Consider the following 18,813-nt stretch of genomic DNA (forward strand, 5'->3'; position numbering starts at 1 on the left):
TGATTTGAGTGGACTAATCACATTTTTCAGTAACAGTTCAGGAAAGTTTCAGACTCTAAGAACTAAAAGTGCAATAAAAAGAAATGTTGATCGTCCAGGACTTTTGTAAGTCTTAGAAGATTGGCTGAAAACAGACTTCAAAACAAATGTTGGGCACAGATCACTTGAAAAGCAGCTCAGCAATAATAGTGGGCAAATTATATTGTTATTTAGTACCCAGCTGGCCTCCAAGACAGCCAGTCTGGCCTCCAGGACTGTCAATATATCCACAGTAAGAGAGATGAAATACTGATTGATGGGATTACAAAGAGTCCAACAAAAGATGAGAAATTTCCACCATCTCCCACATGCATCTCATACATCTTTGGGTTTGTATGCTTATAAAAGTTCTTATTTCCAATTCATTTATCTTGATGGGGAGTCCAAGTCCTGTAATAAAATTAATTATGCTAGAAAAATACTGAACAATCACCGTAATGTATTCTGTCCCTAGCATGTGATCTGCTATGATGCAGTGACCACATCAGTGGAAAAGGGAAGCACATCAACGTGTTGGAGCTAGTCCAAAGGAGAACTGCCAGGTTGCTCCTAGAGTAACTTGGTTAGAAGGATGGAGCCAGCCTCCTATGAGGAAAGCCTGAAAGAACTGGGTTTGCATAGCCTGGAAAAGAAAATGTTTCAAGGTGACCAAATTACAGCCTCCTAGTACCTGAAGGGGACCTGTGAGAAAGGGGAGGGACTTCTTGTGAGAGGCTGTAGTGATGGGTCATGGGGGAAAGTCTTTCAACTGAGATAGAGTAAGTTTGTATTAGATATTAGGAAGAAATTCTTTACTGTGAGGATGGTGAAATGTTGTCACAGGTTGTCTAGAAAAGTTGTGGATGCTCTATTCCTAGAAGTATTTGTGGCCAGGCTGGATGGGGCTCTGAGCAACCTGGTCTACGGAAAGGTGTCCCTTCCAATGGCAGGTGGGTTGGAATAAATTTAATTTTAAGGGCCCTTCCAACTCAAACTGTCCTATAATTCTAAGCGAAGAACAGATTCTGCACTGCACTGATTTTTCTAGGGGAAAAAAGATAGTTCTCCCATCTTTCCTTATGACATGTGTTTAATTGGAAGCCCTTCAAAAAGCCTAAATTTGATGTTTTACTATCTTTTTTTATGTAACTTGTTATTTCACTTGTTTTGATAGTGTACTAACTGTCTTGTGGTGTAACTTTAGAGAACAAGTTGGCACATCTCTGAGTTCATGCACTCAGTTCTCTAATTATATGTTACCATAATAAGCATTGCTGCTGGATACAAACTGTTCAGTTACTAATGGAATTTGTGCTTTTGTAGCACAGAATTTTGTCTGTCTAAAGTGCCATGAACACTAATAAGAGAAGTGAGATGAGTATACCAGAGGCAAGCACAGTATTTAAACTCTTCCCTTTTCTTCATATTGGTGCAAAACTCCATCAGAAAAATGTACAAACAAGCATGTGGTTTCCAAAATCCAGACTGAAACTGATAGATTTCCCTGAAGATTTTCAGCTTGCAACAGCTGAAGCTCTGGCCCATTAGTTTCTTTGGGGTTTTTTTCAGTGCCTTCTTCTAATCAAAAAATCACAGAATCATAGAATGGTCAAGGTCGGGAGAGCCCTTTAAGGGACATTATGGCGCATCCATCAACCCAGCACTACCACTGTAACCCCAAAACCACTAAACCACATCACCAAACACCAGATCCAGATGCCTCTTGAACACCTCCAGGGATGGTGACTCCACCACCTCCCTGGTGCATCCTATTCCAAAGCATGACCACCCTAACAGCAAAAAAGCTTTTTCTAGTATCTAATCTGACTCTCCCTTGTCTCAGCCTGAGGCCATTCCCTCTTGTCCTCTCACTGCAGGCACTGTAGCAGATTTAGGCCCTGACTCACCTCAGCCCCTTGCAGGGAGCTGCAAAAAGCAATGAGGTCCCCCCTGAGCCTCCTCTTCTTGAGACTAAATAACCCCAGCTCCCTCAGCTGTCCCTCATGAGAGATGTTCTCCAGTCCTTTCAGGAGCCTCGTTGCCCTTCACTGGACAGGCTCCAGCCCCTCAGTGTCCCTTTTAAAGTGAGGGGCCCAGAACTGAGCACAGACTTGAGGTGAGGCCTCCCCAGTGCCCGGTCCCAGGGTTCAATCCCTGCCCTTGTCCTGCTGGCCACGCTGTTCTAGACACAGGCCAGGGTGCCACTGGCCTTCTTGGCCACTGGGCACACTGCTGGCTCATGTTCAAACAGCAGCCCCCAAGTTCCTTTCCGAAGATCAGCTCTCGAGCCACCTCACCCCAAGATTGTAGCACTGCACAGGGGCTGCTGCAGCCCCGGCGCAAGACACAGCACTTGGCCTTGTTGAACCTCCTGCAGCTGTCCTCAGCCCCCTGATTGAACCTGTCCCTCTGCAGAGCCTTCCTGCCCTCAAGCAGACCAGCACCCCCACCCAACTCAATATCATCTGCAAATTCAATGAGGGTACAGTCAATTCTCATGCCCAGATCATCAATAAAAATGTTTGACAATAGTGACCCCAAAACACAGCTGTGGGGAGCACCACTAGTGACTGGCCATCAGTTGGGTTTAGCTCCACTCACCACCACTCTCAGGGCCCAGAAAAACAGCTAGTTTTTACCCTAGTGCACCCATCCAAGCCCATTTTTCTGGAAGGATGCTTTGGGAGACTTTATCAAATGCTTTATTGAAGTCTAGATAGATGACATCCACAGGCTTCCCTTCTTATACTAAGCAGGTCACTTTGTCATAGAAAGTGATCAGTTTGGCCAACCACAACCTGCCTTTTCATCAATCCATGTCATCTGGGCTTGATCTCCTGATTGTCCTGCATAACAGCACTCAGGACAATGTTTTCCATAAATTTCCAGGAGCTGAGGTTAGGCTGACAGGCCTGTAGTTCCCCAGATCATCCTTCTGATCCTTCTTGTAGACGAGTGTTACATGTTGAGTGTTAGTCAGCTCAAACTTCTCCAGTTAACCAGGACTGCTGGTAGGTGATTGAATGTGTTTTGGTTCTGTCACCACTTCTCTTATTCCTGTGGGGTGGATCCCACCAGAACACGTAGACTTGTGCACATCTAATTGGCATAGCAGGACACTAACCATCTCCTCCTGTATTGTGGCGGTGTCACTCATTTCCCCATCACCAACTTCCTGCTCAAGGACCTGGCTATCATAAGGAAAACTGGTTTTGATACTGATGACTGAGACAAAGAAGGCATTAAGTACCTCTGCCTTTTTCTCACTCCCTGTCAGTACACTACCCTTCGCATTCAACAAGCAATGGAGACACTCTTTTACCTTCCAATTACTTCAAAAGTCTTTATAGAAAAATTTTATTGTCTTTAAAAGTAGAGGCCAATCAGGTTCTAGTAAGGCTTTGGCTGTTCTCCCTACATGAACTTGTGGCATCCTGGTAGACCTCCCAAGTTATCTGTCCCTCCTTCCAGAAAAAATAGATTCTCTTTTTGTCCTGAGATCAGGCCTAATATTAACCAGCCTGGCCTTTTCCCTAATGACCTGGCCTTTTCCCTTCCTGCATATGGGGACAGCCTGTTCCTGAATATTTAACAATTTCCTTTTTAAAGCATATTCATCCTTCCTGGACTTCTTTGCCCTTCAGGACTGACTCCCAAGGGTCTCTGTCAATCAGTCAATCAATCAGTTTATTCCTCTCTAAATTTCAGTCTCTCAAGTAATAATTAATGATCATTTTCACCTGGTGGTTCTTCAGGTAACTTTGTGCTGACCTGAGTAGGCAGTGTCAAGAAGAAATGTCACAAGTTCTCTTCTCCCGTAGAAAAGGTAGAGCAACAATACTCACAAACCATGTAAACCAGTAGAAGGAAAATTACTAGAAGAAGAAAACTCTTCTGAAGGTGAATATTTGTCTTAGAAATGACAAAAAGTCTGGACTCTAGGCACACTCTATACTCAGCAGCACAGACCAGCGTGTCCCCAGCCCACAAGTCTATTGCTTTGGGCCTAGGAGAGTGGGGATGCTGTTGTAACATCTTTTCACTCATCTCCATGTCTTCTTCCTCTCTTTTTTCACATCTCCAGACATGTGAAGATCTGACCACCATGTCTCAAGGTGAGCTTAGAGTCTGACAGTATCAATACAGCTCAACTTGAAACTGCAGAGGGACACTGTATCAGAGCAGTATCCTCATCAAGTCACGGTTCTTCAGAGAATAATCATGGGCTGTTTGAAATGCATCTTTTTAGACACAGGGATGTAAATTAGAAGTTAGAGTTGATCTAAATCGCCAATGTAGTTCTACTAAGAATGCCACTTCTGCAATGAGCACTCAGCCATTTTTTAACAGAAGGCATCCTCTGCAGAATAACTAGTTCTACATCTGTGCTCTAAAATGATTGTTCATTCATGCATTTTTCCAAAGAATGAAGGAAAATATTTAACATTCTCCAAAGTAATCACTAGAGTTAAGCATAAATCATCTTTCCCACCATATACAGTTTAAGCCATGAAAATTTTTTCCTTCGAAAATGCTTAAACAACATTTTTAATTGTAAAAAATGCCTTGCTCTCTTATAACCACAAATTTCATTGGAAATTAAATCTTTCTCCCAAAATTGTTTGTTTTGACTTCTTTTAAAAAAACAATATTTAAAATTAGAAGTCCCAACTGATGTTAATATTAACCATTCAAAATAATATAAAAAAGTATTTTTTGGTCTTGTTTTGTCATGTATAAGAGTATTACTGGATAGCACTTTTCTTCCACTTTTGGAAATAAAGATGCTGATACAGAACAAACATGGAAGTGGGGGTTGACTTATATGATTACATAACATTCATCTTAAGGGTGAGAAGAAACCTCCAATGAAGCATCTCTCAATTGTGAAAGCTGGAAGACTTACAGAAATAGGGCAATTTGCTCTTCTACCTGTAAGGAGATAGTTTGGTTTTTTCACCACAAATCACACAATATTCTAAATCCTTCACAGAGAAAGAAGCAGATGACAGGAGGAAATACTTACTACTAACAATGTTTCAATAAGAGTTTCAAGAGCCAGAAATGCTAAGACAAGGTTATTCAAAAGTCACATAATTGATTTAAAAGTTTAAGGCACTTACAGCCAGCATGTGTCCATTTTTCTTACATACAAGAACAATGCCAATAATGCAAATCTGTTAGACTAATGATTCTGTTATGAATCTTAAATTACTTGCTAAAATACAGAACATAGATACTTTAAAATATGCTGATACTATTGTAACTGTAATCACAATAGAGTGCCCATTTATAAGATAAAAATTTTACTTCAAGTAGCATAAAAACTCCAGGCTTGTCTTGCAACTCAGTTGAACTTAGGCTCCAAATAAACAATTACAAAAGCAGGGAGTCTAGAAAATACACTCTATAACTGTATTTTGGCATGTATATCCTGGGATCAGAAAATAATTAAATGGTTTAGGCTGTAAGGAATCTTATAGATCAGGTATTTCCAGACCCTCTGCCATGAGCAGAACACCTCTTACTAGGCCAGGTTGAGCAGAGCTCCATCCAGCTTGTCCTTGGACATTTCCCGAATGGGGCATCCACAGCTTCTCTGGGCGGATTCATCCAGCGTCCCTCCACCCTCACTATAGAGAATATCTTCCTTACACATAGTCTGAAACTAAATTCTCTAAGTTTTTATTACCATTTTTCTTTAAGGTTTTATTACTTCTTGTCTAATTACCATATCTTCTTATAAAAATCTGTTCCCATCTTTCTTAAAAACCCCCTTTAAGTATGGAAAGGTTGCTATAAGGTGTCTCCAGGGCCTTCTCTTCTCCAGGGTGAACAACCCAACTCTCATAGCCTGTGTCCATAGGAAAGATGTTCCAGTCTCCTGACTATTTCTGTGGCCCTCCTCTGGACCCGTTCAAGCAGGTTCATGCCTTTCCTGTACTGAGGACCCCACATTCCAGGTGGGGTCTCATTAGAGTGGTTTAGAGGAGCAGAATCCCTTCCCTCATCCTTTTGGCCACGCTGCTTTGGGTTTGGTTTGCTGGGCTGCAAACCCACGTTGTAGGCTTTCCTTTGACTTTCCATCCACCAGCACACCCAAGTCCCCCAAAGGGCTGTCCAAGCAGACATTGACCACCAACTCCCTAGGTGTGACCTAGGGAGCTGGTCAGACAAATTCAGACAATTTCTTAGCAACCTTATAGTCCACACATTTAATCCATATCTTTAAAATTTGAGGAGAAGGATTTTGTGGGGTACTCTGTCAAAGACCTTACAGAAGTCCAGCTGAATGACATCCACAGCCCTTCCTTTGCCCACTGATGTAGTAACTTCATCACAGAAGGTTTGCTGGTTTGTTCAGGCAGTTCCTTCCCTGGTGAAGAAGTGTTTATTGTCTCAAATCACCTCCCCATCCTCCAAGAGCCTTAGCAGAGTTTCTAGGAGGATTTTTCTGTGAATTATTGTATTAATAGAGTGTTTCCTCCAATACCAGTGCTCACAACCAGAAGTATAGAGGAAAAAATTACTTCTGTGCCAGCTTTCTTTGCCAGATATCCCATGGCCCAGAGGTGTCTCTTGATCATCCTTGAGCTACAAGTTGCAGCATCATCACTGCCCACATAGAAAAGCAATAATGGAAAATAGTCTAAGGGACATACCAAGTCATGAAGTTTTCCTTGGAATTGCTATGAATTATGGGATAGAAGAATGGCTGTAAAAATGGAAGCTTTCTCCATAGGAAGACTCTAATCAAATGTTAAGTTTATGTACATGGGGATCCTTCAGCTGTAGACTATCCAAAACCTAATCTGCTCATTTATATTTTGTGAAAATTGTCTGACCTTCACAATTCTACTCTACATCTCCCAGGTACTGTTTCCTTTTACCTAGTTTGATTCTTTTCACTACCTCTTTGTAAGTTTACCCTTTCCAAAATTACCTTACCTTCTAAAAGGATAAATCTATAGACTTTCCACACCATATTTCACATCTGTGATTTCTCTTCATATTAAAAACTCTCTGCAGGACAGACCATCCTTTCTCTGCTAGATATGTTTTGTTGGTGTCTTGGTATTGCTGCAGCAAATTAGTTATCAAAAACAGGGGAGCATAGCAGTTTTGTGAAAAGAATAAAATTCTCTCCATTTACTCAGTTCCTGTGCTTGGTGGAAATTTAAATGTAAAGAAATACTTCATTATTGCCTTCCAAGTAAATATAGCGATAGGTATGCTAGGGCAAAATGCAGTTTTCTATGTGGCATAAATAAAAATACATGAAAGTACAAGTTCTGCTTCCAAAGAGTTTGCTTTTCCATAAGCTATTTTTTTTTCCTTTCTTTAAAGTCAGATTAGGGATAAAAATCCTCTCCTTTCTCTCTAGCAATCTTGAAGTAGTTCTGCAGTTTCATAATTTTTCCGAGAGATATTAATGAGCTATTAATCTCACCAGTGGAAGAATTCATCAACATCAACCTAACTGAAGAAAAGGAAAAGATTTGCTCTGGGTTGTAATGGAAATTTTGAAAAGAAAAAGTTTAGCTTTCCATATTTGATTTCAGTTCTACTGGGACAAGAAAGCAGTGATCTGCAGCACACTTTACCTCCACTTTCGGTGAGCATACCTCCTAGGGAAGAGAGATTAGATGTGGTCTGAAGTTAATTTTGTGAGTAGGTACAGAACTAAAGTGAAAATTCAGAAAAACAGTGCAGAACAAGACAACAGACATTCATTATGGAAATCAAACCATACTTCAAGACAGACAACTTCTTTTTCATCTTCCATGGCTTGTTTCGTAGCGTGGCAATAAGTTTCTTTTTTTCTTCTACCTCTTCTTTCAGCTTGGCCAATTCCTCCTCTGTAATTGGCTCCTCCTCAGATTCAGAATCAGAGCTTCGAACAAAAGCAGGAACAAAAAACATCACCAAACCTCAGATAGGACAGATGTTTCCACAGAAAAACATACTTCGTGTTAATTTCTGTTAAATTTGAGGCTATATTAATGCCTTCACACTTGCACAGAAGGGAGGACACCCTTCCTTTAGACTTGTTATTAGTTTTATTATGAAAGGCAAAGCCTGCATACAAAATGCAGAGCTGGGGGACAGTGAGCAGCACTCTTGAGGTAAAATCTGACAGTCACTTATTGTTTCTGCAGCTGTAATTAGCCTTCTTAGAGTCCCACCCAAACTCACTATGGTCAAGTGAGGATGCTCTAGCTACAGCCATAAAAGCAAACTCCTTCACCTCAGTATGTCACAGTAGAGAGACAAATGACAGCCCATACACTTACCAAGTCAATAATATTTCATAGATGGGAAAAAATTCAAAGCCACATTTCAGCAAGCATTCAAGGAAAGGAGGTGCAATTGTAATGGCATCTCCAGGTATGTTGTGTCTGTGATCTGAACTCATTATCCATATATCAGTTTGTTGTATCTTTGCAAAGAATTGCTAATTAAAACAATATTCACATTTCTAAATTCTGCATAGATAACCTTTTCTTTTGAGCAATCTTGCATCTCATATAATAGCATGTAGCTATTCATTGGCAACAAGTGTTTCTTCTTTTTATGCAAGTGAACAGAAAAATTATAAAAATGAAATCAATAGACTGACTTTCTGTCCTAAAAAGCTGACAGTGACAACTACCACTAAGTGATCTCTTGATGATAACAGTTTGATGCATTTCTGTCTGTTCTTGTTGTGCTTTCTTTAGCTTCTTTTGTTGATTTGCTTGCCTGTTTCTTTGTCTTATGAATGTTTGAAACTGTACTGAAGATTTGTTTGGGGTTTTTTAATGGTTTTTTGGCTTGATTGGAGAAAAATTAATTCTGACTTGATCAAGCCAATAGTTTTCAGGCTCTTTAGCTCATACTTCACCTTTCTGAGAATTTGATATCCAAGATCTGATGTGAGAGCTGTATTATTCATTACCTAATGTATAGGTTCTATCTCCTGAAAAGTTTAGAAATTATAAAACTTTTCCTCTACCAAAACAGGTAACACAGGTCTTTTTAGAGATCTAAATGGCATAAATGACACAAGAGTTTACCAGCAAGAATACTTAAAGGATTCAAAATAAAGACATAAAATAGAAGCAAAATACTTTTTGAAACACAGAAAAATACAAGTTTGTTATTGGTCATCTGCCTATAGTCTTCATTAATTTTACTTAATTATAGGGAAAGATTAGGGGATAAGCTGAAAACTTTCAGGCAGAAGTTAGCACAGAAGTTAGCAAAGGAAAGAAAGAAGCTTCCATAGCTAAGGGTCACCTTGCTCTTAAAGGTTAAAATCCTATTTATTATCATAGAGCCATAGAATCACAGAATGGTCCAGGTTGGAAGGAACCTCAAAAATCATCTCTCTCTAACCCTCTCTGCCATATGCAAGCATGCCATTCACTAGATCAGGTTGCTCAGGACCCCATCCAGTCTGGCCTTGAACACTCCCCAGCTGTGGAGCACCCACAGCTTCTCTGAGCAACTTGATCCAGTGTTACACCACACTCGGAGTAAAGAATTTCTTCCTAACATCTAATATAAATGTGTTCCCTTTCAGTTTAAAACCTTTGTCCCCTGGTCTGTCACTGTCTGGCCATATTAAATTTCTTTCTCCTTTTCATAAGCTCCCCTAAAGCAGATCTCCCTAGAACCTTCTCTTCTCTAGGATGAACAATTGCAATTCTCTCAGCCTGTCCTGTAGGAGAGGTACTCCAACCCTCTGAGCATCATTGTGGCCCATAGTGAATAGACTGTCACCTTAGAAAGTTGTACCCATCAGTCTTACTGTGTTGGGCTTTACATGGCAAAAAACAGTATCACAGAAAGCTTGAAGCTACATGAACAAAAACTGCTACTGAGAACCACATCTATTTATTGGCACACCAGAATTGTGAAGAGCAAGTTAAGAATGGCATGAAAACTGAAGTCAAATGGATAAAGGATAACAAAGTGATTTGTGCATAAAATTTTGAGACAAAATGCAAAGAGAGTCATGTCTTCATGATGAACAGAAGGATTAAAAGTCTGATTTGAGAGAGCTCAGAATCCATTGTTGCAATCAGCTGTTCTCCATTTTACTAAGAAGAGTGATGTGCCTGAAATTAAACATGTCCTTTGACGGAAGATTGCTGGATTATGCAAAGCTGGAATTTGCTGGTTTGCAATGCTGCAGTGAGAGAGTGGGAAACATGAAGGCTTTGTGCTAATGTAGTGAGCTTACTGAGAAAAGGAAGCTTAACAGAACACAGGAGGTCAACTCAGGATAATACAGGCTTTGTGCCCTTTGCCAGCTACTGCTTTGTTTGTCTTTACAAACATGTCTCATCTTACATTCTTCACCTTCCTTTGGAACCAGAAAAATAATAAAAAATCCAAATTCCAGAGTTTCTTTAAGAAATCAGAATTTTCTAGTGTGTTTACATTATGCAGCCAAACTTGGTGGAGTAGCAGCATACTTTCCCTTCAGCTCAAGTGGTGGAACACTTGAAACCAAAATTCTGTCAGGAAACCAAAATTCTGTCTTCTGCATTAAAAAGTCTTAGCCTTTCATGAAAGGTTTTTATTCACACATTTGAAAGTCAGAAGGGTTCATTGTGACCTGCAGGCTAACATAAAGCACCAAGTGTCAATAAATATCTTGACATAAAGACCCCATCCTCCTTGGCTCCAATTCAATACACATCTAAGTCAATGGAGTTCTTGAAATCAAGTGATTCTTCCGAGTTGAACACACAACAAATTTCTTCATTCTAGTTTGGTTTTACGGCCTTATTATACATCTCTATTTTGGTTTTAGTTTCATCTCCTCTTTATGGATGTAATCGACTTTTCTCATTATTTCTGTGTATAGCATTAAAAATTAGGATGAAAATGTTTTCTTTGAGCAAGGATGTTACATGATAAGACTGGTAAGACTTTGAGAGTATAGCATGACAATTTAATAAATTTTACTAAATTTGAAATCTTTCTTTCTAGTTTTTTTGTGTAAATTGTAAATTCTATTTATGCAGATAATCCCTATAGCATTGCCTGTCAGTTAATACTATTCAGTTACAAAAAGTAGTGTCTTAATCTTCCATGTACCTCCAAGCTTTTGCAGAAGTTTTATACTCTCAAGTGAACTTAATAAAAGTCAATTTACTCACAGATAGAGCTATGCAGTAGGAAGAATATTATGCCATTCTTTTCTTTTTTTATGTGACAGCACAGAGTTTCTAAAATCAATCAGACAAAATGAAACAAAGCAGTAAAGAACTAAACCATTTTCTAACCCATGAACATCTCCAACCCTCACAGTGAGATTAAAGGAGCAACTTATCATTGATATTTTGGGGTTGATGATTATGAACAGGGTAAAGCAGGCTCTCCTCACACCCTCAATAACAGGCAACAATCAGCGTCATCAACAATCATTAACATCTAAGAACAGAAGATTTAAAACTCACCGAGAAAGAACTCCTTTGATCATGGCATTACCCTGGGAAACTCACTACCACAAATTAACCAAGAGTGGAATATTTAAGTTTTGAAAAAACAAAACAACTAAACCAGAAAATCAATGCAGAGTTCTTCTAGCATTCCCTTATGTCGTTTATGTAGACTAAGCAGTGCATGAAGAGGTTTTCCTGATTTAAATGAAAAGTACAGACGGGGAAAAGGGCAACTGTAGCAGATTCTATTGACTTGTACTGTGATCTCATGAAAATGGGGCATGTTGCTGGAGTTTAGCAAAAGCCACCATGACAGCGGTAAATACAATATTATCTCTCTGCCAAATAGTTCCACTTTTCATTTAGGGAAATTTTTCTTGTATTTTCTTTCTCAACTTCTGATTTCACTGTTTTCCTGCTATTTCATGCTGAAACACTTTGGCAGTTAAAAAACTGCATCAGCAAGGTCTATGCTTAAGCAGTATAGAGAATTTGTTGTGATAGGTCCTCCTGGACTTGCTAGAGTGGCTGTATTTCTATACTGCCAACCTTACTTTCCATTCTGAAGTCTTACAAAACCTTTATCTCAATCACAGCCAAACTGATCACCAGCCTGCTATCCTTCATTCTTACATTATTTTGTCTTTTCTTTTGATAATATTTTAAAATATTATTCTTCAATCTTTTCAGAAGCTCCCGTAAGTCTAAAAATATAATACTCTTGAGTTATCTTTGAGAGTGTCCTCAGTTTTTCCTCAAATATTGTTAGGCTTAATACTTTAAGATCAATGTTTTGTTCAGGCAGCAATTTCAAGTTACTTAGCCCAAAATTATGTATTTTAATATTAAAAACTTTGGAAGACAATGAAAAACATTGTGCCTTTGTTCAGTTTTCTATTTTCAGTGGCCTTTTTTAATTAACACTGAGTAAATGTTTGCAATGAAGACAAAAATAAGCAAAGGAACATAGGTTCACACAGTCAGAGCTGTTGCTCTGTTAGTACAGAAAACTGCACACAGGAGTATAATTGCCATCACAGTGAAGAGCCAGCAGAAAGAAAAATTTTAGGGTTTCTCATTCTCATTGGGAAGGGAAATTAGGTAGAAAGGTATGGAAATGGGATCACAGACAAATTAATACAACAGCATATCTTACTGTATATTTTCCTTTTAGTCCTGCTGTGCTCTCCAGTGATGCCTCTGGGAACAGAAACAGCTGTAACAAGTGATGACTGAGGAATGGGAGTTTCTCTCCCTCTCCATTGAGATAGCTCCATTTGCTCCCTTATACATGGCTCCCAGGGTTGCTTCCTTTCAAAAGCACAAGAAGGGACAAGGAGCAAGGGAATGCTAGGATGGCAGAGAAATAGAAATATTTTTCTGAAGGGCTCCCTGTCACTGGAGTCTTATAAAGACCCCAGGTTGCATTAGATACTTTGGAAAATTGAAAAGTGATATTTCAGAGGAAGTGAGTGGGAGACAGATTGGAAAATCCCATTTTAGTTTTTGGTTCCAGGTTCTTGAAATTTGGACACTGATCTTAAATAGTTGGCTCAAAACTGGCTGGGAAACAAGAATGTGATCTTCTGAGAAGCATCAAGATTTTAGTTCTATACTGGAAATAAAACTTGGCTTTCTTGGAAGGTAATCAGCTTGGAGTTTGTGGCATTTTAGTTTCACAAAAAGAAAAAAACGGGTCAGATCTCACCACTTTCTACCACCTCTACCACTTTATCTTCTCCTCTGTCATTTTCACTCCCTTTCTCTAGAAAGCAGCTCACATACTTGGAATATAACTAGATATGATTTTCCAGAAAGTTTCCATTTCACTCAGCTGTCATTTCTTCTTTGCAGGATAAAGAATATCTGTCCAGCTCCAATTTGACTGTCACAAGTAAGGGAGTCATATTGACTCTTGGTATTTCTCAGCTATAAGAGAAAACAGGTTTTATCTAGGACAACTATAGTTTTATTATAAGGGAAAAAAACTTAATTACCCTGATCCTGATTTCTTTTTGTCTTTTTTCTTCTTGTTGGCCTTCTCTTTTTTCCCTTTTTTATCAGACTTTTTGTCCCCTTTCTTCTCATTTTTACCTTTCCCACTTTTACCCCCTTTTTCATCTTCATCTTCTTCATCATCTTCTTTGGATTTCTGATTTGCTTGATTCTTCCTGGCTTTTACAGGTTCCATATCAGAATCACTGGCCTCATTTCCAGCTGCTCGTCCTCGTCTACGGCTTCTGTGCCTGCGAGGCCCAGCTCTCCTCATCCCACCTTCATCATCCTCATCGTCTTCATCACCATGCCTGTCTCTCCCTCTGGCATGTCCTCTTCTGGTTCTTGGTGTTGCTTGCTTCTTCCCTTTATCTGTGATTGATTAAAAAACATAAAAACACATGAGAGGAGGGTGTATGTAAGAAGGAGACCTTTCCTGCTCCTTCATTCTTAGTAATGATCAGAAAACCTCCGTGTCCAGCCTCAAAGCAATCCAGGTCACTGACCTGTTTCTTTGGTATTTTCTTCATTCTCAACTGCACTGCCCCCTTCAATGTCATCACTGCCATCTGTCAAGTGAAAAAAAAAAAGTCCAGTGGATATGAAGGGTAGATCAACGATTAGAAATTCAGGGGTTTCAAGAAATTCTTGGCAACCACTGCTTTGTACTTCTTTACAATATTTTATGAACCCAGGCTTTCAGAAATATGGCAAACAGTTTTCAAGAGGTAAGATGAAGACAGAAAAACCAGTTACACTTTCCTTCAGCACTCAAATAAATACACCTCAAAGGGACACTGGGAAGAACTCTTTTTATGGAAGCAATATATAGGAAAAGAGGATGCTAAAAAAAACCTAAAATTTGGAGAACAAGGATGAAAATGCTTCTCAGACAATTCTCTGAGATTTTCTTAAATATGAGAGATAAATAACTTGCTGAAATTAAAAAAATACTAAAAGAACCATTTTCTGATTTGACTGGAGGGCATGAAGCTCCAGACTCGCAGCATAGCTGAAGAAAGCCATTCCTGAAGAAAGAGGAAGTTCCAGCAATCAACTCTCTAAGCACAGGGAGAAAACTTGTTCAACTCACTTCTACGTTCTACCACATACAAGTTCTATTCTACCACTCTACCACACAAGAGGTTTTTAACATTGAAGGCTTTAGAGGGATAGTCTATTTTTAGAAAATTATAGTTATTATAGACGTTTCTCCTTAGAAATGTCTTGCTTAATTTTTCATTCTCAATCATTCTCAATAAGCTCAATGAGAGACAATGTCTGTGCTACCTATCAATAAGCAGAAAATTATCCACTTCATTTGCCTGGTACACTTTGAAGCTGTGATCATGGATTTATAGAGAATAAAGTAAATAATAAAAATACTCTCATATGTATTATATCCATCATAATATCTAATTAATATCTAAATAATATGTATTCATACATATTATTACAAATAATAATTTTCATAACAATGTATTCTTTACATTGGTATGAATATATCACTTAACTTCTAAGTAATCTGAAACTGCTTCTGAAACTACTCCTGATATTCCCTAGGAAAGATTCTTCAGAAGAAATATCTGAGAAGCCAAGTTCTAATGAGCCCTTCTGAGGTATTTTTGAGCTTGTATGTGTGGCTAAACACTTTAGACACTTTATTGGTATTTATAGAAATAGGTGGTAGTAGGAAATTAATGAGAAGACTAACAGAGATTACCATGAAACAGTAGAAGTAGCCAGTAGTTGTTCCACTCCTATATAATCTGAATGTTCCATGTATGTATTGTCCAGTTTCCCCTGTGGACAGGTGATAGGTGCTGATCCTTATAGTAGCATTTTTTAGGTAAGAAACTGCAGTATCTTCCTTTTTCAATCATCTCTAACATTTCTGAATTTTTCTTTATATTCTTTCTTCACGCATTCCCTGGTTGCCCAGTTTCTCTTATAAATTTTACTAAACCACTACCAATTAATTGAAAATTTATACACAAATTGATTTATTTAGGGACTGCTGTGGCTAACTTCTTGACTTTGCCTAGTATCAAAGAAAAGGAGTAAAATGAAGAGTATGTCAGGCTGCAAACAAGGAGTCCAGGGTCTTCTTTCACTATGTGCCGTAACAGGCAAAATTGTATTAACCAGATTTTAACTGGCATATTAAAAATGAGTCTAACTTCCCTACACAAAATATCTAATTATAATTAGCACTTTCTACCAGTCTGACAGCATCTGCACCATAATTTTTAAGATTATGCAAAAATATTGTCATTCGATATCATCATTGGAATGTGACAGTAAGTGCTCCTTTGTCCTGCCTGGACACATGCCTTCTGCTGCTGACAGTAACAGGATCTCTGTTGATAAAGACCATTGTGCTGCTATTGAAAGCTTGCAAAGATGAAGACAAACACCTCTAAAGAGATACTTTGCATGCAGCGGTAGGGCACTGCCTATTATCAAAACTAATGTTGTGGCTGATCTCCTATGGCCGAACAGAAATTCCCAGGAAAGCAATTTTTTGGTTAGATATTGGCCTCAGTGCACCCTGATGAGCCCATACAACAAGCAAACAAATGGAAGTTTATCATATATACTGAAACGTGCATCAGCAGTGAAGTCTACCAAGCTTGAGTAGATGTCATATTGACATAACAATGACAGTGACAAGGGATTGTGAGACACAGAGACTTAAACAAGGTAGAAGATATCTGCTGGAATCTGTTTAATTCTAGTAGCATAAGGATAGCAAATTCACTACACTGAAAATTTGAGATAAAATTCTAAGGTAATTTACAGATTTCAGACTGCTCGGAAAAAGCATTGAAAACACTGCTGTGGGTGAGTGTATCTGAATATTAAGTTCTGTATGTTAATAGGTTTTTTTCATCTGAATTATCAGGCACCTGAGTAATAAAGAATAATTTTTTAAAAAATAAGGAAAAAGCCAAAAATCAAACAGAAATAAATATTGCCATAAAACAAACCTAGAACGCATGACCAGTGATTACATGGGGCTATCAGCTAGAAATGGGTATTATAGACATGTCCAGCAAGCACTAGTGCACCTTCAAAATTTATGTCTGCAAAGATTTAAAATTGTATCTCCAAACTGAACTTCATATGGAGAAAAAGTGTGTTAACATGAAGACTGTTCAAGGTGTGCCCTTCTCATTCTGGTATGTCTATAAAAAAAGACATCTCTTCCAGGTCAGAGGTACATGCAGAGAACATTTTGCTGAAGCTCAAGGTAGAACTAAAAGTTATTGTGACAGCACTGATAGCAGTTGGTGCTGTTTAGAAGAGAAAAAAATCACCGAGGAGAAAGAATGGAAGAACTGTGCTGAACCACATATATGTATGGGTTCATGTAAGTTACACAGCCACCCCACACTGCTCCCACATTGCAGCTACCCCTGACAATTTGTACTTCAGACAAGCTGCATTAAGAACTTTTGTGTCTGATTGTTTTGTACTTACTATTGAAAGACCAGTGTTGATAGTTAGCTGGGTACTTGAGTAATAAGATAAAAATTATTATTATTATTATTATTATTATTATTATTATTATTATTATTATTATTATTATTATTATTATTATTATTATTATTACTACTACTACTATACTATTTCAGGTTATAAACTCCATTATACTTTTCAAAGAGGAAAGGAACAGGCTAGGCAGCTCACAATGCAGCAATTGTACACAACTAGTGCTTGTGTAAAAGCCTGTTTCAATGAATTACCAGAGAAGCATTTCTACAATTTTCAAACACAGATAAGGGTTTTGATGACACTATATCTAAATGCAGTTTAGTACTTCATTTAAATGTTCTGCTGTAAACCACAACATAGACAAACAGTAGAGTTCATTCCTCAGGCACTGTATTTTCATCCTACGGGGAGCCAGAATGCATTTTTTTTATACTTTGGTTTGTAAAATTGTACTATTCGTTGCAGGAAAAAAAATCCTCACTATATGAGAAATTTGTAAACTAATCTTGAGAATTTTTAAACAGATCATGTGATCCCACTTATCAAAAGTTCAGTTAATCCTCCTGTAAAAACAAGTGTCACAAAAGCACTGTCTACAATTACCAATTTTTCCAGAAAAGGGTTGATAGAACCCCTTATCTTCACAGTGTTAATATTCATAGGGCTAATAGGAGCCTTTGACTCAGCTAACTTGAGTTAGTCTGACTCAGAGCAAAAGCTCAACTGCTACAGCTTCCAGGATACATCGTCTTGTCCTAATGACTGTATACTTGCATATGTATCTTTAAGTATATTTGAAGATATAGTCCATAACTCCTTTTAGTCCAGGAAATCCAATCACATTTTTATTTTTTTTCCAAGTAGTTTAAGGGAAACTTTCTCATCTTTCTAGATTAAGGGCAGTGATAGTGTAATCTAAGTAAGCTATCGTTTTACCCCAAGTCTTATTTAGACTATAGCCATAAGTAAGACTACAAGACTTAAAGAAGGTGTCCTGAATATGGACTCAGACCAACCTGCAAGTAACAGACACAGGCAGAATATCAGACAGCTCAGGGAGAGGGCTCTAAACATTGACATGTTGGCTGCTGAGGAAACTAAGGGCAGGAAAAAATGCATAACACTCTAGTTTTTGTTCTATCAGGTGTCTGTTTAGCAGATCATAAGAATAGTTTTACCCTTACCTTGATTTCCCAAGTTGTTTTTATACCTTCTATCAGAAGCTATTACCCAGATTTCATGCTTTGAATTTTTTTAAACTTATTCTACACTGACATAGTTTTATGGACTTTTCACTGTGAGAGGGATAATAATTCTTGAAACTAACTCATAAAACATGGCCACACTCTAGTAATACCTGTGCTCCCACTACTACTGTGTAAAGCTGACTGCTGCTAAGCAATTCTGCATTTTGGTGCTACAAAAAATTCAGTGGAATGCAAAGTAACATGTATATCAAAAATGCTGTCTGACTTTTTTTGTATATATTATGAAAACAAATTTCTACTTAATTAAGTGTCAAGACAATGAAATGGATCATCTGCCAACAGAGACCTGTAAGCAACTACTGTGTTTGTCTCTGAACTGGACCATGTCCTGTAAGTGCTGGAAAGACATCAGCCTAGGTAGATAATAAACTAAGTGTTCAACAAGAGGAAATGTCAGAAATGCAAGATTGTATTAGACAATAAATGCCTGGCAAGTACTAGTCAAAAAAGGGTAGTGTTATGTAACACTCAGTTCTATCTATTTACATATATTTCTATATTATTCTTTCTAATCATGTTTATATGAGAGTATCTCACAATAAATATCACTGGAAGTAACAATAAATATCACTGGAAGTAACACCTGTGAAATACAC

The 18,813-nt window shown here is 38.2% G+C and overlaps 1 protein-coding gene across 1 annotated transcript in view; it reads right to left on the reverse strand.

Annotated features, from left to right (window-relative positions):
- Positions 1–18,813, reverse strand: part of TMC1 (transmembrane channel like 1) — a 55,364-nt gene that overhangs the window by 33,053 nt on the left and 3,498 nt on the right. Inside the window, exons 2-4 of the mRNA XM_066569537.1 lie at positions 13,958–14,020; positions 13,454–13,823; positions 7,772–7,912 (exon numbers count right to left, since the gene is read on the reverse strand). Coding sequence (XP_066425634.1) covers positions 7,772–7,912; positions 13,454–13,823; positions 13,958–14,020 — 574 coding nt within the window. The remainder of the gene's footprint in view (positions 1–7,771; positions 7,913–13,453; positions 13,824–13,957; positions 14,021–18,813) is intronic.

Source organism: Molothrus aeneus, chromosome Z (assembly GCF_037042795.1).
Source record: "Molothrus aeneus isolate 106 chromosome Z, BPBGC_Maene_1.0, whole genome shotgun sequence".
In the NCBI taxonomy this organism is placed as follows: domain Eukaryota; kingdom Metazoa; phylum Chordata; class Aves; order Passeriformes; family Icteridae; genus Molothrus; species Molothrus aeneus.